This window comes from Rhynchophorus ferrugineus, unplaced genomic scaffold (assembly GCF_030347505.1).
Source record: "Rhynchophorus ferrugineus isolate W39M unplaced genomic scaffold, kcgeb_rfMv2 rfM2, whole genome shotgun sequence".
NCBI classification, from domain to species: domain Eukaryota; kingdom Metazoa; phylum Arthropoda; class Insecta; order Coleoptera; family Curculionidae; genus Rhynchophorus; species Rhynchophorus ferrugineus.
Window position 1 is genome coordinate 38,784,474 of NW_027472581.1, and position 24,762 is coordinate 38,809,235.

Below are 24,762 nucleotides of genomic sequence, written 5' to 3' on the forward strand. Positions count from 1 at the left end.
ACTAACAGGTTGAGCCACAACACACAAAGTGTAGACATGTTTAGGTAATAGGTTCATTAGGTTGAACTAAATGAACTTTTGAAACAAAAATTTTTATGTGACTAAATATGTCCAATATGTTGTAATGGATGGTACGGAATATCGTTGATTTTTAAAAACAAATATTTAATCATTTTTCGATGATTACTGTATTCACTACCAGTCAAGTTTTTGTAGATATATGCTATTTACATATTAAATCATTGTAAAACCTTTTTGAATGAAATTGAAAGTATAAATAAAGATATTGTTAAATATGTTGATGTATATTTTGATATATGAATATAAGGAAAAAATATAACAAAAAATAAACTAAAATAATTGTAAAAAAATTAACACAATATAAGCGCAAGTAAAGAACCTAACAGCTTCACAAACTATCGGCTTAAAATGAAGTGATTAAATTCTTAATGAATCGAGTCTTTAAATCTCCCGTGGTGAAGTTAGGCTTAAGCACTAAGGAAGTTAGCTATATAGCTCTCAGGGCTGTCGTTTTCTATTACTACCTAGAGGCATTAATTATTCCGAATGGGAAAGGTAAAATGGCGACTTGTTTACATATAATTACCTTTTTAATAGACAAGACTTGTATTTCTGAAAACATGCCATTGGTGAAAAATATTTTTTGAATTTCTGAAAACGATTTTAAGGCAATAATATAAAAAGTGACATTAAATGTCATTGACCAAATAATTTATTTTCTTGAGTTTGCTTGAGTTGAATTTTTGCTGCATTTGAAGGAATGTTTTGTTTTCAATAAAAATGTGTCGATATTGTAAGGGATACGAAATTAAACGTAATATAAATGATTAAAACGTAAATGTGTTAATAATTAACGAATTAATTTTACTATGAATAGGTTCAAATATTGTTTAAATGAAGCTTCTCATAGTATTACAATTATTGTGGTTCAATTTTCAATTTAGCTGAATATTTGACCTATGGTCAAAGTTAAATTGACATTAAGGATATCAAATTAACATATTGTTTTTTTATTTATATGATGAATGCAGTTTAGAAAACTTTTCTCTCTTACATTTCTTATTAATATTTTTGTCCTTTTAGAGCTATTTAAGAAAAATATTGTAATATCGAAAGTAAATATTATGTAATTAAATATCAAGATAAATGAATAACAACTCGAAGTTCATAGCAAAGCTGAGCTTAGAAAAGCCGATAGTTCTATTATTCTTGATCGTCTGTTTTCCATTAGGCTCTACGTCTATTAGCTAAAATATCATTTATTCAGAGATGGTTATTCAATATGTACCTCTAACTATTATATTTAAACATCGATATTGTAATAAATATGTATTAAATTTAATAAATGCCGCCTTAGTGGCGCAGTGGTAAAGGCGATGGGACGGTCCTCCTACTTTTGCGATAGCCCCGGGTTCGAATCCTGCTGGGGCATTGTCGTGACTTTATGTTTGTGACTGAATTTGTGAATGTTCTAGGCAAGAATGTAAAATCCGACAAGGAAAATGATCCCAGTCATGCCGGTAACCAGGCTGGGTAAAACCGGATGTCTTCTGGGATGATTTCTAAAGTTGGTCACTCGCCAGTCGGTAGGCTTAATGGTGAGGACCGTGGTTCGGAGCCCACATTAAACTTTAGGCCCAGTCCAGATAAACCCATAGTTGGTAAAAGGAGACTTTAAAATATATTTATAAAATAAATTATTAAATTAATATTTAATAAACGTAATATTGTATTATATATGTTATAAATATTTTTAATGTGATGGTCTAAAATTTAGGTAAATTGTGGAAATTGTTATTTTATTTTGTATTACCTATGTATAGTAAATATTTTCCATATTTTAATTGTCAGGTTGTTATAAAATTGCGTTCATTATATCTTTATAAGAATTGCGGTATTTAAACAGATATTGTGGTATTGATAGGTATAAGCAATAATCAGAACAGAACAGCACATGATGACTTTGTTGAGTTTTTGTTTATAAATGTTCGTCTTTGACGACTGTTCAGTGATCACCGAAAGGTAGAGATGTTCTCACGTGAGAGGCTATCGACTAGCTAGGAGCAGTTCTGCTATATATTTTCATTGCTTGTTAAGTAAAATGCTACATACTGTTTTATTACTGCTTTCGTTCAACGAGCCATAATTCCTAATAACAGACCGTCATTTGCTTGTAATTCGACATACAAAGATAGTAAAGATGCTATGTTTAGGTGTGGTATATATAGTGTGATATAGTAATAATATATTATTTGCACTTCTACAATACGACGCATAATAAAATTTGTTAAACTAATGTAGCTACGGTACGGTAGTTATGGCGGTATAAAGAATTTCAATGACTGCTGTTAACTCTGCAAATATTACTATAGTGAAGAAGATGATGGAAAAGCACGGTTGAAATACATTCCCGTGATATAACAAAACTGAAATTTTTTTAAAAATATTATTAATTATATCTTACATTAGATATGCTTAGTAAAACATTAATTTACAAAATAATGTATTACTACCTTTCTGTTGTACTTGAATTAATGCACAATCAAGGCGAGTACGGGATTAATACTAATGTATTTATTTCCCAAATTATCATTATTATAATAAAACTAATCTACTTAAGCTACAGTTAAGAATATACTTATACACTAAACAAGTTCGTGTGGTTTAGTTCGCTTCAATCTTCTGATTCGTCGCGTGTTGTGCAGTAGCCGTATTGCTTCCATGTTGCTGTGATTTAGCGACCTTATTTCATGTTTTAAGGCCAAATCTTCGATAATTTGATTTCGAGGCCATCATGTAGTTCTTCTTTGGTTACGTAGCGATAAGCATTGCTAATTAATCGTATGGTAATTAACTTTGTTTTGGGTGCGTTGGATTACTAATTGGTATTATGATTTAGTGCAACCGCATATATGCACCCCATAGGTTGAAATTGGCTTGATTGATGATTTAAATCAAGTTGATAGTATCTTCCGACTAACCAGAACAGTTGCTTGACTTTTAGTCTAATCAGCTCTGCTTTATATCTAACATGATGTTTCCGGTTTAACCTGCCATCGAGATATATTCCGAGGTATTTAGCTAATTCTATTTAAGAAATGGGGTATTCGTCAAGTGATATTATTAGGTTTTTGTCATTTCGCCGGAACGCAAAAATAACATGGACATATTTGTCTAGTCTTTAGTCCATTGTTCAAACAGACCGCTACTTGTACTTTTTCTACAGCATTAAACAGAGATACATATTTTACAATGATAACTGGTCGTACGCAAAATTTCGTTTGCTGTTGGGATATTAAAAGGATTGAGCCGATATAGGAGTGGTTCCAAGATACTACCCTGTGGAACTCCAGCCGAAATAGGTTTAAGAGTTGAGAATGCCCCGTCATGAAAGACTGTAAAGTTTCTTTAAAAAGATTTGATTCCATTAAACGACCGTAATTCCGCAGTACCAATTTGTTCATTTTGTAGATTATAAAATTAAATGGAAGTACATATTCTGAATTAAAGAAAAAATAAATCGTATTATAATTTGTTACTAAATTTTAGATATGTTGAATGGTGGAGATCATTAAATTAGTACTATGAATTATTAGTAAAGTTTGGTTTACGATGGTTTTGACGTTTATCTATATAAAATAACAGTTTTCAATTTATTATTATTGAATTATTATACATCCATTACTTTTGTTATCTGATTTGATTAAATATTCTACCGAAACTTATCAAACTTAAAAAAAATGTATAGTGATATGTATAGTATTGTCTGTTTTATTTCTAAAGATTTAAAAACTGTAATTTCTATGTGACAAGGAAAGTCACCCTTGAAAGTACAAAACCGTTCGAAAGACAATGGATTGCAAAAGTTGTTGAGCGAAAACCCAACTGAATCTCACAAAGGACTTTTAGACAGTTTAGCAGTTGATATATTTCAACTATTTCCAGGCGTTTACATGCCATATGAATTGACTGCAAAAGCTATTTTGAACCATTTCGAAATTGAGATTTTATTGCTTTACGGATAGTTAAGAAGAGTTTTCTGTGACGTATTGTGACTGACGATGAAAAGTAGACATACAAGTTGAAAAAGTTATGGGTTACTTCATGACATCGGCATCGAAGTGGAATATTCGTACCATTAATGTATTGCTGTGCATATCGTGGAATCAGGAAGGTGTTGTGTATTAAAATCTACTAAAATTGAATGAGAATGTTGCTGAAGATGTGTACCTATATCAGTTGAATAATTTGAGCGAGGAATTGACTGAAATCAGTGAAAAAAATTAGTCAAAATCATCTAGTAACAGATATAAAGCGGTTCTCTTGAATGACAGTGCTCTGCTACACGTTGCATGATCTATGAAGTACATGATGCATATATATACTTGTACCCAAGGTACTTCCTAGACATAGTCTCTACTGACTAAAACTTGCTCAATGATTAATTGATTGATCAATCAACACAGCATGGGTTTGTACCACAGCAGAACTGAAAATGGATCGGTGATATTTTGATATATAGAGCAGAGGAAGAAAAACAATAAGTGTGTTATATTGAGTTATTTAAAATAATATTCTTCATAACTTATTTTCAACTTTCTATTGTCAATAATTGCCTGTATTAGGGTGGTATTATCAGTTGTTAAAAATGTTTTTAATGTGATAATCTCTTTGTACAATTTTGTATAATGAAAGATATAATTAATTAACATCTCAAATTTGATAACAATAATTTATTATTACTATAAAAACATTTTTCATCCAGTAATAAGCTATTCCAACCAAAAATACTTATATTGGTTTAGACAGCTTTTGTAGAAATTAAGGATATAATAAAAAGCGGAAAATTTATAACTTAATAATAATAGGAAAACCCTTTTTCCCGCTGAACGCGCAGTAATTGACTATTCAACTTTTAGATGTACTGTCGTTTAGAAATTTAATTGGGTTTCAAAATTAGAAAAGACATTTAAAATTGGCTTCATAAAGAATAGTATCGTGGCAATAAAGCTCTGGATGATCTTCCAGTTAAATATAATAACGAAACTCTGATTAATTCACTCAAAATTGTCAGAGTTTCTTACTTTTAAACTTAGCTTAAACGCAGCTGGTTTGTAGGTTTCTAAAATGCTTTAATATTAATGTACTATAATATGGAATGTACACATGAGTAGTAATTAAAAGTATAATGTTAATTTTACATTGAGGGAATTTGAAAAGTTGTTCATGCAGTAATATAAAGTTAACTTGGTTTATATATAGGATAGTTTAAATGTGAATATTTATTTAATACGATTAATATTTTTATGTGTATTTCGTAAATTTTATATTTACAAATTTTATTTCTGTATATTACTATTTTATATTTAAATCCGGCCGACTAGGTTAAATATATATCCAATCGTTCATAGTTAACTGGATTTTAAACAAGTTCAGTTCGTTTTGATAGCCCTACACCCTGAAATGTTATACACCTGCAGGAATTGTTATTGTAGGTTATGCACAAATACTTTGAGTGACTACAATTGATCGTTAATGACCTTAGAGTCTGTATGTCGCGGAGCTTTTGTCCGAATTCTAATAAGCTATACCAGAGAAAAAAACTAAAATCCGGCTTTACACTATAGAAGTTCTAGTGGTTTGGTTGGCTTAAACTTCTCATTTTCTGTGCGTTATTCAGTAGTTGTATTGATTTCGCTTTGCTATAATATAGTAACCTTATTTCATGATTAAAAGGGAAATCTTGGATATATTTATAAATCAATTTAATTTCGAGGTCATCGTACAGTTCTTCGTTGGTTACATAGCAATAAGGCAATTGTACATTGTAACTTTGTTTTGGCAGCTTTGTATTGCTAGTAGTTTGATGTCTATATTGGTTTTAAGGCTTTATTAAACCCAAATCTCTTTAATTTTGGGTCAAATTGAGAATATCTTCCAACTAACCGGTACAGTTACCGGTACTAATATGATATTTCCATTTTCAAGTAGTATCAAGATGGATGCTGAGGTATTTAGCTTGAAGAATGTAACTAACATGGAGAGATTTGGACATATTAAATTGTTTTCCAGTCTTTAGCCGATTTGTAGATCTTGCTGACTGTCACTTATACATTTTATACAGGTTTAGAATAAGATCAAGCAATTTCGAATGACTCAATCTCCTATTTCTATAACAAAGTAATGCTGAAAATTCAATTTCAATATAATTTATGGATAAGGTTACATATTTTCATTGCACTCAATATTCAAAATCCTTATATTATATATCTTAAATAGATGCACGAGTACTATACACAGAACAGTGACAAATAGTTTTTAATCTATATATATTAAATCAAATTGACATCTAATATGCTAAGAAAGAAACTGGAATCTTTATTATGAATTTTATGATCAATAGATTCATAATTAATAAAAAGTAACAGGTGGGTTAAAAGTACCGCTAGCATTTTGACGTTTAGCTCGGTTTCGCTTTAATGTTAGTGATGTGTAGACGTCCAGATTTTATTATGTATAAATATTCGCCACAAGAATGAGCAAAAATATCCTAATCGTCCAGTGCCTCGCAAAACCACAATTTATTGTTTACATGCGAATTTTTGACAGTATGATGCGACAGCAGACAGGTCTTGTTCTGGAAGACAATGGACGTCTCTTAACGCTGAAAATATGGCTCTAGTGCGCGATATTGTTGCAGAGTCCCCAGAGACATCAATTCGGAGACGTGGTTCCTAGTTACAGATTTCTGTACGCAGTTTATGGCGAATTTTGAAAACTGATTTGAAAATGTTGCCGTACAAAATTCAATTAGTTCAAAAAATGCTACCAATAGATCCTCAACCATTAACGTACTGAGTAATGCAATCCTAAGACTTTCTGGTGAAATTGAAGATATTTCGTCTAAATTGATAATGAGCGATGAAGCCGAAGAATTTTCTTCTTAGAGGCCACGCCAAGAAACCGAACAATCGATTTTAAGAAAACATAATCCCCAATTAGTTCATGAAACATCACTGCACCCACTAAAAACAACTGTATGGTGTGGTATTCATGATGGAAACATTATTGGTCGTTATTCTTTTGAAAATGATCAAGATATTGCACTTACTGTTACTGCTGAACGGTATCAAGAAATGATTCGAAATTTTCTTGTGCCTGAAATGGAAGAGCAAGAACTAGAGGATACGTGGTTTCAGCAAGATGGGGTGACAGTACACACATTTCCACGAAGACTAATTTCGGTAAGTGGCGATTTAGCAAGGCTAGCCAGATCTCCGGATTTAACAGCACCAGATTTTATTATGTTTTTTTTTATAAAAAGTTTACACGAATAATCCCCAAACGATTTAATATCTTGAAGAAAATATTCGTCAAAAAATTGAAGAAATTCAGCCCCAGATGTTGCAGGATGTCATGAAAAGTTGCATTGCGAATCGCCGTCATCCTTTAGCCAATATAATTTTTCAATCATAACGAAAAAATATATACAAAGACCAAATAAACTTTTTATGAAAAACATTTTTTTCATCGAATGAAGTGTACTATTATTTACTATAATTATAAATTGTCGATAAATCATTTTATTATCTGCGATTCATTAAATATTAAACAATATATTTTTCGAATATTTTAACTATACGACACGAAATTGAAAATCTCGAATATACACCATTTACTGATAATTCTTTCTATGCATAGATCAAATTTACTTTTTTATTGTGCACGAGAGATGCGCTCGAGAGCAGGCAATCTTGAAGTAAATTTTACGTTATTACGTCCGACAGGGCATCAGTAATAAAAGCCAGAATGGTTTTAAATTCCCGCCACTCCCCGATGCCCCGGAGGCGGCATTGACTTTTAAATTAGACTCGGTGTAACGCCTCGTGTTTACACGCTTACCAAACCGCTCCCTTGTCAGTGCAATTTCCTGCCTTCGCGACGGGGAATAGATTTGGAAAGAATCGAACGAGGACGTCAATCACAACTCACCTCGCTTCCTTCGGCTGGATGAGTAAATATCAGTTCTCCATTGGCTCCTCGTTTGCGAAGGTCGAGGTCGCAAGTGGGTGTCCTGATAAATTTCCAACTGCCTTCGAAATAGAGCGTGTTGAAATCGTCTGATGCGTTCATTCCGGTTACATCGAATCGGAGCTCGATCACGTTGGATGCGGATATGTAGGTGTATGGCAGCAAACGAGTTTTGTCCACGCCGCAAAGGCAATCTCTGAAATTGTAATGGTTGATTTAGTCTATTATTCGAACGTAAAATACGTTCAAAAATGTAATATGTTAACAGTATTGATATTATATTTAGTTATTTCTATGTATGAATATTAATTGTTTTCCGTTAGGCTCCTTAACCCATCAGCAACAGTGCTACTAAAATTACGTTTCAGACCGTGTAGCGTAACTATATTCTATTCAAAGTTTTTTTAGTAATGCATCATGGATATTTGTGACGTCGAAACATTACAATGCTGTCCCATCATCCTTGAGTTTTAGTTCAGTTTGGCTTTGACATATAGGAAAATTCTAAACTAAAAAAATAATTGAACAAAAGTGTTATCAAATATAATTTCTTTTAACATTATAGTGTATTTGAAAATTACAGTTAATTATACAGCCACAATAATTTATAGGTAAGAGTTAAAACCTGTGTTAAGAGGTGCATTAATTATAATTTATAATATATAATAATTAAAAGTATTAATTACATAATAATTAATATTGCATTAAAGAGGCATTCAAAATTATTCAAAATACTAGTCATTATTACTATAGATTAAAAACCGGCAAACGTTATTTTAGCGCTTTGATTATTTTGTTATATTTTAAATCGCTCCGTAACATATGATATCAGTTCGTTTGAAAATGCCGAAAACAATTGATAGTCAGGGTCACAAATTCATTGCAGCTTTAATAAAATATTTCGAAAAGGAACGAGATAATGGAGGCCCCCTTTTGCCTATAATTTTCGTTAAATTGGAATTTTTTTTTAATATTTTAAAGTCTCCTTCTACCAACTATGGCTTTATTTGGACTGGGACTAAAGTTTAACGTGGGCTCCGAACCATGGCCCTCACCATTAAGCCTACCGACTGGCGAGTGACCAACAAATCATCCCAGAAGACATCCGGCCTTACCCAGCCTGGTTACTGGCGTGACTGGGATCATGTTCCTTGTCGGTTTTTACACTTTTGCCTAGAACATTCACAAATTTTAAACAATCACAAACATAAATTTACGTCCATGCCCCAGCAGTATTCGAACCCGCGGCTATCGCAACAGTAAGAGGACCGTTGCCTTTACCACTGCTCTACCAAGCCGGCCGATTGGAACTAATTGATGATATTAAATAATATAAGTCGCTTACAAAATGAAGAATAATACGTCAGATTCAACGAAGAAAACCCGTCTACATACAAAATGGGTATCGAATCTTGACCATCATTGATATTGGCTCTATTCGAGATCAAATATACGAAATGTACTCGTATAAGAACAGTAAGTACACAGACTATTTTATCGATATAAACATAATATAATAGAATTATTTTAGAGAAAGTTGTCTGTCTGGAAAATAGACACAAAAGAGTTAGGGACATGCAACATTTTGAGGGATGTAAGACGTCCCCTCATACACTCTTACAGGGCTTAGGGTTTAAATAGTGTAAAGTTAACCCTCGGGGAGGTTTAATGGAACTTCCAGAAAATAATTCAATTTTAAAGGCATAAAATAATATCAAAGAAGATAAACTATTTGATTTTGTGTATCTTGTGAAAAAGTATAAAAACAACAAAAATTGATGGAAAAAGATAAAAGTTACAATATCATTGGAATAGGTTATTTTGACCATTATATTTATTAAAAATTAATTGCTGATATATTGCTAGTCGAGAAGGATATTCATTTGGATATGTGGAAGGAAGCATTGTCACCCATAACACCTTCGGTTTGGATGAACTCGATAAGACATACAGAGGAAGCTATTGATAAATGGTGGAATCGTGAAAATATTTTAGACAGATTAGAAATTAACCGTTTAATGATTGAATTGGACAGTGACTGAAGGAAACTTTCAGAATATGTGATAATGCTGTGCAATTCTGGAAATTCTTGAGACAGAGTGATGAGAGTGGAAACAACTAAAGGTATGCACATAATTAATTGAATAACTGTAGAAAATGGTATTAAAAGATTTTAATTGTTCTAAATTAAACGTGACCATTAGGTTAGAACGTATGAGGAGAGAATGAATACTAACTCTTTTGTAAATACGGTAAATCCATTAGACATCATTCAGTGATTAATTTTAGAAAGAAAGGTGTACACAGATAGTAACAGAAGAAATAAAATATACTGTGATACCAAGATAACTTGAAGATAACGAAGGAAACAAGAACTGAACGTAAAAAGGTAAATATGCTCTTGAATGAAATAAAATACATTACTTTGTTATATAATTGTTAATTAAGTGGATTAGCCTACAGGGGGTATGCCACTACATAAAAAAACGCGCCTAGAACTCTATATCATGGGTGGTGTGGAAAAGATTTCAATGTAAATATAATAAAACAACTCTAACCTACAAACTATTATAACATTTTTGTTCAATTATTTTATTTATATTAGAATTTTTTTGTATGTCAAAGTCAAACTGAATTAAAACTCAGAGTTGATGCAAAGATGTGATGTTTCGACGTCACAAATATCTATGACGCATTACTAACAAAAGGCTTTGAATAGACTTTATATACCGCACTGTAACAGTTCGATAATTTATGTAAATTATGCGTGACTATTCGTTATACGTTCGTAAGTTATACAATAAAACATTCATAATTTGAAGAGTTTATTTATTGTTTTTATTGTTTTTTTTTGTCACTTTGGCGGGTTTCGTCATTTCTCGGCCATACAATTGTACGGTGTTGATATAGAGGGGACGAGCACAGACATAAAAGTGTATATATAAAACAATAAATTAAAAAATAAATAAAATTAATACTACAAACAGGGGTGCTAAAGGTATAAATAGTGTATAAACAATTTAAAAATGAACATAATTACAGGACTACAAACACAACCATAAGGAAGTAGAGGTTCTATCCGGACAGCACACATCAGCACCCATACCGAAGTGGTAGTGGTTATTCGGTAAGCAACACTAAACTTGGCATAGGCTAGATTCTATGGAGAAAATGTGTCGTAGAAATCCGTCTCTGTCTGTATTTTGCCCTATTAAGGCATTTCTAAAATTTTGCATCCCATACTTAGTTCCAATCTGGGCTCGAAGTCATCAAGTGACCGTGCGAGAAACGACGATTCAAAGCTACGGCATGGTGACGAAGGGAAGGAACACGAAGAGAAGAGAAAAAAATGTGCATTAACCTCAAACAACCTGTTGTGGTTGGCCTCCTGGGCCAAACGACGTTGTACTTCCATATTTGTGAAACAAGAAACGAATAGGATAAAGTTAGTATGGACACAAACATCCGTGATGGGGAGGAGAGAGGAGGCTCCTGTTAAATAAATATTTCATTTCGATATTAAATTATTATTTATGTTTAAATAATTATTTTTACAGTCAGAACATAAAAATGTTTTAGTATCGCCTTGGTGGATATTGCAAAGGAGTTTTTACATGTAACAGATCAATTGAAAAGTCTCCGGCATACCATACAACACTTTTTTTTGGAAAAATTAGTGTTTTTTAACTCACCATAATTCCCTTCAAGGGTGATACACTGATTATAGCTACCCTACAACTTTTCGATACCATTTTTATAGTACGATTTGCCCTTTGCTTCAAAATAGGCCTCAGTTTCGGCGATGACCTCTTCTTTTGACGAAAATTTCTATTTATTAAAAATTTATTTTGTTGATTTTCTTAATATTTTCGTTGGTAACAACCTCTATTGGGCGTCCACTACGTCCGTCTTCGGTGCTCATTTCACCACGTCTAAACTTAGCATACCAATCCTTGATAGTTGATTTTCCTGGGACAGTGTCCGGAAACTCGGCATCAAGCCAAGTTTTCGCTTCAATTGTATTTTTTCCCTTCAAAAAGCAATATTTTACCTTTTTACCAATACGCAGAATTCCTTTTTTAAAATTTTTTCATAATAACAAAAGTTGCTTCACTCAAAATGTTATAATTCACAAACTAATGATCCGACAGCTCTTAAATTTATACACGCATGTTTTGATGGTTAGGGCTAACTAAAACAATATATGGATTTAATTCTAGTAGCGCCATCTATTTGTCAAGCCGGGGACTTTTGAATTGAGCTATTATTTGACGATATTTTAGTCTTTCTGTCCCGTATCTGGCACAAAAGCTGCATCTTGGGTTTGCATAGTGTTGAATCTCTCTAGCAGGATTTTTTTTGAATAGTGACATTGGTGTTCGCAAGAAATAAATATAATGCAGTTGTTACAGTTTTGTGAAAATTAATGCTATTTTGTTAGAACATTAGGGAGTGCAAGTTTTGTAAAAAAATTCGTCGTCTACTTCGGTCATTACATTTACAATTGGGAAAAATTTCAATAATTATGATATAGGCATTGAGTACAGCTATATAAATAATTTCCATAAAAATCCTTAATGGCCATCTTCTAGTTGAACGAACACATGAATATTCTCTATGTCTCATGATGAGGGATCCATTGTTCGCGTAGTATTTCTATAGGCTGCTGGCTGTGCGGGGAAACGAAGGCACCCCACGTAATTAAATTCAGTTTTCCGTCGCAAATTCCAATTGAAATCAATAAATTGTTTAAAAATAGGCTTAGTAATATTTTTCCTACGACTTTAGGGAAGAGTAAAATCATTAAAAAGACATTTGGAAAGTTATTAAAAAGAAACCGTATCTGGGGAACTTAAAATACCCCGCTCGGTCATGGAAAGGTTAATATTCGAAAACGGCTGGACTAAATTGGTTAATTTTGGTTGTTATATATAAGTGGAAGTTCTCGAAATATTTATATGGTGGGAAAATAATCGCGAGAAAAATAGTAAAAATAATAATTTTGTTTCCTCATACAAAGTGTTACTGTCATCAATAGTTTTTAATTGTTCAATAGTTATAAAGGATTGACATTTTTGTTGGTTATCAAGTATTTATGGGTATATTCAGGAATTTATTTTGTGACTATATATGTTGAATATTGATGAAGTATGTATGATGAGTAAGCACTGAAGATAATTTCTCTATACTAAGCCTTTAACACTTACCAGGTTTTTTATATTTTATGCAAATGTGTTTATTTTTTGATAGGTATAGTAGAGAGTAGAGAGGCTAAAAGTATCTACACCTCTATCAGGAATTATAAGGCTATCATCAGCGAATATGAGATCAACCAAGGAGTTTTTAATGTGGCAACCGCCACGACCCTTTAAGCCACCACGCATTCACCAACAAGTTAAAAGGCTGGCAATGCCGGTGGTTTGGTACCATGCGGTTCCAGCGCTACCGTACTTCCTCTATCTAACCTAATATTCTGTCAATTCTCCCGTCGACCACATGTATAAATCATAAGTTAAAATAAACAAGTTTGATTCAACCAGTGTTTTTAGTTCTCGTGCAAATTCCTTCCAAAAATAGTAGTGAGTGCTCGGACAAGCAATCGCGTCGAGAGCCATTCATTCCGACCGACCGACCCAACGAACATTCCTACAGTAACAGTATATCGTACGCTATATGTTTTTAAAAATTCGGTGAACGGAGGTACAACGAAAATAAAACGATGGTGTTTACATGATGTGACCGTTATTTATTGATATAATATAGAATGTGATAAAATACGGATATATAAACGGCAGCGGCGCAGTTTAGGTAGCGCCTAAGACGGTTAATCGGTGGTCACGAAATGGCCACGGTGGCCGGTCGGTGGTGGCACGTTTGAACTGAACGATGGTCAGTGACTGAATGATCCAAAGTACCCATCAGTAATAGCCCAGATAAATGTCTCGCGGTTGACAAATCTTCGTTATCGTTTAGTGGACGTTACGGCCAGCACCTCGCACGTGTTCAACGTCTGGTATAATATATTTTGGGTATTTTGTAGGCCGTTATTCCATGATGTAAAATTTGACATGACTCAAGATCGCTGCAAATCATTTCGTACAATTTCATCCACTATGTTTAAAATGCAGTGGAGAAAACACATCTACGTTGCACTAGCAAACAGCAGAAAAAAAACCGCAGCATATCTGAATAAATTCAAAAATTTTTAGGGAAATATATTCAGTTTCCAAAACTGTGAAGGCCGGGGTATACAGTCGAAACAGAGCGAACAAAATAAAAACGGAAACAAATGAATGAGTTAGTGAGAAAGAAATAGTGTGAATAATCGATCCTTAAAATATTTACAGAATTGACAGATTGGCGTTTGTCGATGGCGATCTAACACTAAATTGCCTTCGATCTTCGTTTATTTTATTGTTAACGAAGTGCCACCAGCTAGGCGTTAAAATATCGGTCGGCGTACGCGTAATTCAAGCTGAATCTATAATTCTCGAGTCAATGAGACTGAAGAAGGAGTTAAACAGATTGCGAACTTCACAAGGGCGATCTTCCCGCTGGCTCCGGAAGAACCCACACAAATGAATTAATCAATCGATTAGATCCCACAGTCAATTACACCGTCGATAAATCGGTCGACCCTGGGACAATGAGAATTGTTAATATTGCAGTATTGCAGGTTTCGATTAGAATCGCAGGATTATGTTGTGCCAGCGGAAATATTCCGCTATCATTTTGTTTTCATTTTATATATTTTATAAATTTTGTTGTTTGAAACATATTATAAGAAACATGGTTCTTTGAGCGAATAAATCACCTTAACATAAAAATTCAGAGTCACATTCAATTATTTAAGTTGATAGATATTTTAATCAATACAAATGAAGCCGAGAATTATCCAAATGAATTTCTAAAATCATTGGATTTGTTAGGAATACCTCCATACAGTATACAGATCAAGTTTGACTCGGTGATAATCATGCTACGCAATCTGAATCAACCGAAACTAAGCGAACGAGACTCGCCACTTTCCTTTTCAATCTAAGTGCGTCCAGTTTCAGAAATGTGTGAAATAAATCTTGAATTGTACGTTCCATGCGTTGCAAGAGTCGGCCAATAGTCGGTGCTATTTGTTTTCCATTCGGAAGAAGAGGCAAGTAATATTGTACTTTAAATAGTACTGCAATAAATTACTTAATTGTCATTTTTGAGAAAGGAAGCATATATGTGTGCCATTGAGCTTCTTCTAATACTTTGGAAGTGATGAGTGCTTGATTGAGTGGGTCTCGGGATGATTTAGATTTACAATTGGACCCGCAAGAAGGTGCTGCAATAGGTTTTTTTTATTTTCTTAAGAATATTCGAACATGAAAGCATATAACAGCAAAATTTAAAAAAATCGAATTGAGCCAATAAAAAAATTAAAGGCATTTAAAAAATTAAAATGCGGAATTGAATAGTAAGGTATTGAGAGTATTGATAATAACGAATTATCGAAAAATGAAGTTTCGATGATTGATTCTATAGATGATGACGATTTATGAGTTGATGTTATATTAAAATAATGAATAAATAATTTTTTATATCAATTGTTCTTCATTTTATACTTTGTTCAATCACGTAATCGAATGAAATTTAGTATATTCCGATTCATGTATATGTAAATGTTAACCATTGACACAATATTTTGTATATTGTCTTAATAAATGCGGAATTCGTAATATTTGTATAACTTACTTACTTAATTGGATGTCACTGAGTATTTGTAATTGTGATTATATCAGAGTATATGTGTTATTGTCGAAATAAATTATTCCATCTAAACGAAATGCCAATCTTCGAAGAGGACGTCTATTCGCTAATATATTATATATATATCAGGCCTATAATTTAGTTTTAAAGTATTTTTTTTTTAATTTCAAGCTTTATTATAAAAAATCGGTACAACGTAGTTTACTCCAAGTATTGTTTATCGATAGTCGCTACCTTTTCCCATCTTTCAGGTTATTAACAGATTCCGCCTAGAAATATGGATGTATCTTTTGAGGCAATTTTTGGTATCTTCAGAAGAAGTGAAGCGCTATTTAGAGAGTTCACGACTGATAGGTCGGAAAAAGTAGTAATCAGAAGGAGGAAGATCTGGAAAATATGGCGGGTGGGGTAGCACTTTCCATTTTACTGTTATCAAGCATGTTATCACCATTTTTGTAACATGTGGTCGAACATTGTTATGTTAAACATGCTGAAGTTCTCTTTCCTTATATTCCGGCCGTTTGTCGCGTAGTGATCAACTCAAACGCACCAATTGTAGTCGACAGCGACCCCCATCGATGGTTTCATTAGGTTGTAGCAGTCTTTTACGTCTTAAATTGAAATGACTCGAGTTCACTGCTATTTTGAATAGACTATATATTCCAATAGTTGAGTAATATTGCAGCATTTGAAATAAAGTAATCAACAAGAAAATGAATTGATTTCTGGAGAAATGTTTGCAAACATTTTTTGGAATTTCTCAGCCCGATTGTAAGAGGCGTAAGTGTGTCATCTTAACTATTATAATATTTAATCCTTTCTAAGGAACATATTATTTTTCAATCTTTAAACATACTCGTAGCTCCATCCATTTATTACAATGATGTAACTATATTGTATAAAATTAATTACAATAAATAAACATTTCATTAAAATTTAATAAAAGCCATTAAACTTGTTTTATTTAATAAAATATCTGTACAATTTCAAAATTACATTTGACATAATGAAACAATGAATAAGAAAACGCTCAGGTAAGCCGAAATTTCCTTCTTGTCAAATAAAAAATTCATTTTAAGAATTATGTTAATTTTATTGGTTCATTGATTAAATTTTAATAAAATATTCGGCCCCTTGAGGCATTTTCAGTTCATTGCAGAATACCTTGACGCTATAATTTAGAATTGATTTAATAAAAAAGTCAGATGGCAATACTGTACGATATATTCTTTATAATTGTTTGTTAAACTTTTTATGGTGGAAAAAATTATTTCTTTCGTAAGTCTATATCATTTACCTCTTTTTTTTGTAAATAAATACAGTCTTGGAAAATAATATAGCTGATTCAGTATTTTATTTTTCTTTTAGTAATATGCTTCTATAATACGAGTATGATATTTTTTGGAGGATTGTTTTTGTCTGTTACAGAGATTTTTATATAGTATAGTTCGGCAGTTGGCTTTTGATATTTCGACTTAATAAAACATATTGAATAAATCAAAAATGGGTTTTGTAGTCTTAATAATAATCGACCAGCCGGGATACGCCATCTGGATAATTTCGCAATTAAAGCCTTTTCAAATATTTTTTTTTTACCGATTTTAAAACCAAAATATCATCGTGTTGTTTAATTAATGTATTTTCTCTTAGTAACTAATCGGGTTTAATCCATGGCTTCATACGGGTGGGATTACGGTAAAAGATCAAATTGACACTGTTAGAATATAATGTAAAAATCTCCTATGAATGTCCTTAAGTTTCAATTTGTAAGGAAGCGAAATTTATTTTCTTTTGTGTATTATTTCTAAGAATTTTAATTCGTAACATACATTGATAGATCAATGATTTAACAACGTCTTCATCGAGTCTGAGTGGCTTTATCGAATAAATCGTTACCATATTTTTATTTTATCTTTCAGTGGCATAATTTCCTTTATTAAAATGGTGAAGTTAAACTCTATGAGATATATTAAAATAAGCACTCAATAACAAAAGTTTTGTGGGGAATATATTACTGGAGGAAAGAAAGTGTGGTATTACTTCTGTAAGATGAATTAACTCCAAGAGTTATATTATTAAGATTTATTGAATTAAGCGAAGGTATATGTATTCCAAAATTTGATAATTATATTAAATTAAGTGATGCGAAATATTCTTCAAGTGTAATTTATTTTTTTAAATTTATATCAGTTCCATGAATTATCAGTGTATTTGAAGAGGATGGTCTGTTGCGATAGTAATAAGTAATAGTAAGTAAATTTATACAGATATACCGATATTAGAAAATGTCGAAAATTAATTTTTTGATACATTTGTACTATCGATCTAATATTTGAATATACCCAATATAATGAATATTCGGCCTAAGAATAACGATTTTTTTTAAATCACGCTTCCCTATGTAATTAGAACTTACTTCTCAAATATTTATTCTGGTTACTCTTTGCTAACATTGAGAGTAATTATTCATATTCGGAACCAATATGCATAGAATAAAGTATTAGGTCATTCGCAAACTAAAAAACGAAGAGTAAATTTTGTGAATGTTGCTTGGAGATGCTAAAGTGGTTTTATCAAATTTTTTTGCAACAGGCTGGGTTTACTTTTGTGTTTTGTATTTATGGGATAGCAGAAATAGAGCAAACAACTCGACCAAAAATAGTTGGAGGCCAAGGCAGCTAAATATAATTAAAATAACGTCCTCCAAGAAACATTGGTACCTCCACATAAAGTTATTTTACCACCGCTGCACATAAACATAGAATTGATGAAGCATTCTGTAAAATCCCTTCCCAAATATGAAGATATTTGCTTCAATTATATCGTTTTAAAGTTCCCGGTTTCTCAGAACGTATTTTCATTGGACCACATATTAGACAGCTGATGACTAACTCACAATTCATTGCGACCATGGCAGATACTCAAAAAGAAAAGAATGCTTCTGAGGAGGTCATAGAGACATTTTTAGGTAATCATTTTAGAAAGACCATTCAATCATTTATTCCCACTTCGACAATCTCCGGAAAATTTGAGAAGAGTAAAGAACAAGGCGAACGATTTCACTAAAACACTAGGGCTACAGAAAAAATACCATGGAAAATAGAGCGTCTCAATGATATCACACTATTGATAGGCGCTTCAGAGAAATCTTCCACATTTTTTTTACAAGCGAAAACACATTTTTAAAAATAAAATGTTTTATTGTGCGTTAGTAAACGTAAAAGGTCAATTGAAAAGGCCCCGCCATGATACATAGATGGCGCTACTAGAATTAAATCCATATGTTTTCTAGTTAGCCCTAACCCTCAAAAGATGCGTGTATACATTTGACAGTTGTCGGATCATTAGTATGTGAATTATGGCATTTTGAGTGAAGCAAGTTTTGTTATTGTGAAAAAAAGGATAAAAAGGAATTTCGCATGTTGATAAAATATTGCTTTTTGAAGGTAAAAATACACTTGAAGCAAAAACTAGGCTTGTTTCCGAGCTTCTGGACCCTGCTCCAGGAAAATCAACCATCAACGATTGGTATGCTAAGTTTAGACGTGGTAAAATGAGCACCGAAGACGGTGAACGTAGTGGACGCCCAAAAGATGTTGTTACCGATGAAAATATTAAAACAATCCACAAAATGATTGATGATGACCGTAAACTGAAACTGAATGCAATAGCGGACACTCTAAATATATCAATTGAACGCGTACATCATATCATTCATGAATATTTGGGTATGACAAAGCTCTGTGCAAAGTGGGTGCAAAGCGAGCTCACTTTTTACCAAAAGCAACGACGAGTTGATGATTTGGAGCAGTGTTTGAAGATGATCAAGCGTAACGAGTTTTTGCGTCGATATGTGATAATGGATGAAACATGGCTCCATCATTTCACTCCGAAGTCCAATCGACAATCATCCGAGTAGACTACACACGATGAACCCGCTCCAAAGCATGGTAAAACGCCAACAGTCGTAATATAGAGTTATTGGACCCTTGGTTGGACGAAATTGCCAAAAAACGGCCGCATTTGAAGGAAAAGAAAATGCTGCTTCACCAAGACAATGCACTGTGTCACAAGCCAGTGAAAATGATGGCAAAAATCCATGAAATGGAATTCGAATTGCTTCCTCATGCACTGTATTTTACAGATCTGGCCCCCAGCGACTATTTCCTGTTCTCAGGTCTCAAAAGATTGCTTAATGAGAAAAATTTAGCTAGAAAAGTAGGGTTAGCCGAAGCTGAGGCCTACTTTAAAGCAAAGTACAATAAAAATGGCATCGAAAAGTTGGAGGGTCGCTATAATTACAGTATCATCCTTGAAGGGGATTATGTTGAATAAAAAAACTAATTTTGCCAAAAAATATGTTTCACTATGGTTGGCCGGAAAAGTATTATCAACAAATTGTCAAGAAACATGTTGTCCTATGACAAAAACGAAGTCATTTCCGGGTTCAGCATACTCAATATAAAAAATAAGGCAATCTTTAAGGTGTCTATTGCTACATGACTATAGTAGTTGAAATTGTTCATCATAATCCCGAAATATAAGAGGTAACTGGTCTAATAATATTTCATTAATGCCTAAGATCACTGGACAATTGGTAGGATACTTATTACTTCTGCTCGTTATGTTTTAGTTATAATTTATAAACAACTTCTTAAAATAAATAATTTAATTTACCTGGGTATTGGAGGTACATCATTCCAAGGCACTTCAAATAATCTTAAAGTAGCTGAAACGTTTCCTACACATTCCATTCTGTCCATATCGCTGCTAACTTTAGTGCTACATTTACGATTTTTAATACGGACTTCAGTTAACGTAAGCTTTACCTTCTCCCCCTTCTGCGCTTCGAATCGATAAATACAGCTGCAAAAAGAAACAACGTGCCAGAATTTGTAATTTTACCAATAAGCGTTACAATCACCTTATATTTTTCGAACCCCCTCGGCCGTATAAAAATATGTCGCCCGGAGAACGAAATTTCTGTTGGAGCTCAGAATTCAGTGCTCCAAACTTTCTGGAACAGGGCCCCTCGCCGTACGGTTCCCCGTCTTGATGAAGATCTACGAACTCGTATAGAGCCTTAAAGCTGACAGGCCTAAACATAATAAAGTTCTGGTTAAGTGGGGAGTATACGTGTATACGTCATAATTAAGGCAATTATAAATAAAGAGAATGGAGTTTCGGCTGAATTATAAGCCGAGTGTAATTTATGGAATCGTTGTTTTCGTGTATCGTTCAACCTAGTCACGTATGGTTTACTACCATGATAATGTAAGATTGTGGTGATTTGTTTTTATTGGACACGGGAAAACTTTCAATCATATTTGTAATGCTCTTTCAATTGGTCTCTCGATTATTAACAAAATTATAGTTCATAGTAGGGATTCCGAAAAAATATCGATATATGTCGATAAATATATCTATATATCGATATTAAAAAAAATCTATTTTATTGATTTATCGATATTTATGTAAGCCGATATTTTTCGATGTTTTGAAAAAAATATCAGATATATTCCTTAAACATTAGAAAAAGCCATTTAGTTATTTTTAACAAACTTCTTTTTATAAGGGTTTATTAAAAATATCAATATATATTGCGCAAAAATATCGATATTTTTATCTCCAATAGAACAATATATCGATTTTTTTTAATATCGAAAACGATATATCGATATTTTTCTTGGTGGTCGGAAGAAGCCCTAGTTCATAGTGTGCAGAAAAGCATACTATGAACTTCTCGTTCTCTTATTTTTGGTTATTTATGCAGTCGCTGTAATGCATATATAGAGAAAATTTATTTATAGTGTTTATTATATAGAGAATGAAATAATTGAAAGCTATATATGGAACCACTAGGCGCCTAAAATATATCTTAATACTATTTTAATTGTTGAAATAATTATTAACAACATTCTACTTCAAAAATTAAGATAACTTAATAACAGTACAAAACAAGTATCTTTGGGAATAGGAAGTTATTTTGTTTATTCATGTGGTTTTCATAATGTTCATAATTTATTTATGTGTTTTAGCATATCTTCATTTTTAGTGCCTCTTTTTATTATGGAATCACACAAAATAGGTTTTTATTAGAAATAAATCGGGCATATCAAGCCATTAGATATTTGCATCTTATTACCTGTTATATTATTGGTAATGTTTAAATAAAATTGCTATTGTTTTATTTCTGTAAAAGTATTTAATATGGGAACGGAAGTTAACATTTTTCAGATCAATTCTTCTATTAGTTTTTATATTAGAAGTTTTAACCGTATCGAAATTTCTAATTTGACCAAAATCAATTAATTAACTTATTAACTATGAGTTAAGCTTTCGATAGCCGTATGACAAAGAAGTAACCTGATATCATTAGTGCTATATGCTTTGGAAATGGCTATTAGATATTAGTAAAATACTGTATATCATAGCTGATATTGATTTTGACTTATAAACTTATTATTTCTACATTCATGATATCAATACTAACAGTTTTCTGGCAGTAATTTATCTTCGGAAATATGTATTGTATAGAGAGTATAAATAAGGTTTGAGGGTTTTCTTTGTAATTTTGAAGTATTATTCAGCGAAATTATATAATGAATTTTATTTGAAATCTACGTAATCTACTCTAATTTTTTTGAAATAATGCGGTTTCCGTGTTAAAATAGTTATGGTTAGAAGTGGTATGGCTAACCTATTCCAGTAAAGAGTTACCGTCGAATTCTAGGCTTGAAAACTCCTTCTTTTGGGTATTATGAAAAATATATAAAATATTACATTGGCCGAATGCATTTTTGTAATTAAGAGGAGTCATATGAGGATCAGAACTTCCATTGAAGCATTTGATGTTCTCAATATGACAATAATGTTTTAGAGCATCAATAGTCGCACTAAATATTTGTATTATTATTGATAATATTTCCCAGTGCTAGATAAACTGATAAAATTCGATGCTCTTACATTTATTTACATTTAGTACATTTAATACAGTATTATTGAGTTATTTTGTGTATGCAGGCTTTAATAATCGAATGAAAAAAATATTTTAATGAATCTGCTACTGAGGCTCATCAAACGCTATTAGAAACTCATAGTGATGCTGCTTCATCATATTCTAATTATCGGTTTTAATTTTAGCGATTAAAGTAGATATTTTGATGTCAATTGCAGATAACGGCCTGGAGGAATAACAAAGTTCAAAGAGAGTGAATTGCATTAATTATACTCACTTTAAACTCTCAAGTACTTTCAGATGCTTAACAGTTTATTATTAACTGTTTTGAGACGATTCTATGAAATAGAGAAGATCCAAAAGTATGAAATGATGGTTCTACACGAATTTACTGAAAATATGACTTCGAACCGCTTTGATCAGTTTTCTTTCACGTGTTGTGACTGGCGATGAAGATAGTTAAAAGAATTTACTACGATAATTTTAAAGGGAGATCATGGGTCGGCCTACGAGAGCCATCCACTTTGATAACGAAACTACTACTGCATTATGAGCTACTAAATGAAACTGAATAAAATGATTATAGCATTTATTTACCGACGTCAAATAGACAAATTGAGCGATGTATTCTTGTAAAAAGACTACCAATAGCGAGTAGAAGATTTGCATCTTAAGTCATAGAATAGGAAGCCGTACCTGGTCTACTCACCAGCCATAGCGTGTTATGATTACTGCTTATTCAGATCGACGCAGAATTTTCAAAATGTATCGAAGATTGGGTTATCTTTCTTTCGACATGATATCGCCATATTACCAGATGGAGACGGGAAAAATTGTAGAAAATGATAGAAAATATTTTTATTAATATATACTGTACCAATTATTTCCTTTCCTTTTAAAGTGAAAAAAAAAGATCAGAATACATGAAAGAATCTAATATTTACAATATAGTTCCGTACAATTTAATACTACTTATTTCATCTTTTGTAAATACCTCATAACTTATTTGCACACCTTATAGTTCACATATATATGAATTTACCGAAGCTTTATACATTTAGTTCTCTTTCTACTTATACTTTAAAAAAGTTATACTTTAAGAAAGTTAGTACTTTTTTTATAAGAACTACTCATATATATAGCTTCCAACCATTACCCAAATATTATTTGCCATTTATTATTATATTTTACATTTATTATTATCAAACAATAACCAACATTTTATAGACCTAAATAATGTAATTTAAGCTTACTTGAGAGCAGTGGAATCTGCCAGTTTTAGTTCCAACGTGAGAGTGTCACCGGATGTTAGATAACTTTCAGTAAAACTGCATGGTCTGGTGCTTCTCGTGCTGTTGGCTAAAAGTGAATGTTCACAGCTCCTTGGTACATGTTCTCGGCAAAACCTAGCTAACAGTGTAACGTTCTTTCCACCTTTAGTTGATGATGATACTGCTTTGGCGACGGAATGTGATCCTGATCCTTTTGGATTATACTTTTCTTTCGGACCGCTAGAAGTTAAAAACATATTTTAAAGGCGAATTATGTTAGCTACATATGATTGTTCAGTAATATGAGTTGATAAATCTCGACCCTACTTTATGTATTTTACTCGCATATCAAAATATTAATAAATATTTAGATACAGTTTATGCTGATCTCAATACCACTGGAAAGTGATTTAAGCAATAATTGACCACAACATACAAATGAGTATATAAGTTGCAAAACAGGTAGTTATATTCATAATAATGGAATCGGTTAATACAATAACATTGGTTTAGTATATGAAAACTGGATTTGCTATTTCAAGAATGATTACATTATTCTATATGCTATAAACAGTCCTATACATGAACTACAGCTTGAAGTACCTGTTCACTTTCTACACTTACCAGAATTGATTTCGGTAATTTTTATACTGGAAATTATTATAATAAATAACTAGTTTGCTAAACCATATTCATAATTTGTAAATAAAATTGCAGTTGTAAAAAACAAAA

At 32.2% G+C, this 24,762-nt stretch overlaps 1 protein-coding gene and 1 long non-coding RNA gene across 2 annotated transcripts in view; one reads left to right on the forward strand and one right to left on the reverse strand.

Moving 5' to 3' along the window:
- The window catches only part of LOC143190834 (uncharacterized), an 86,274-nt gene that overhangs the window by 33,674 nt on the left and 27,838 nt on the right, over positions 1-24,762 (reverse strand). Inside the window, exons 7-10 of the mRNA XM_076395400.1 lie at positions 24,013-24,270; positions 20,726-20,899; positions 20,479-20,667; positions 8,014-8,248 (exon numbers count right to left, since the gene is read on the reverse strand). Of these exons, the coding sequence (XP_076251515.1) occupies positions 8,014-8,248; positions 20,479-20,667; positions 20,726-20,899; positions 24,013-24,270 (856 nt within the window). The remainder of the gene's footprint in view (positions 1-8,013; positions 8,249-20,478; positions 20,668-20,725; positions 20,900-24,012; positions 24,271-24,762) is intronic.
- LOC143192060 (uncharacterized) lies at positions 8,525-10,873 on the forward strand. Its single transcript, XR_013004699.1, has 5 exons — positions 8,525-8,663; positions 9,034-9,528; positions 9,584-10,176; positions 10,342-10,441; positions 10,509-10,873. It is a non-coding gene; the product is annotated as an uncharacterized LOC143192060 (long non-coding RNA).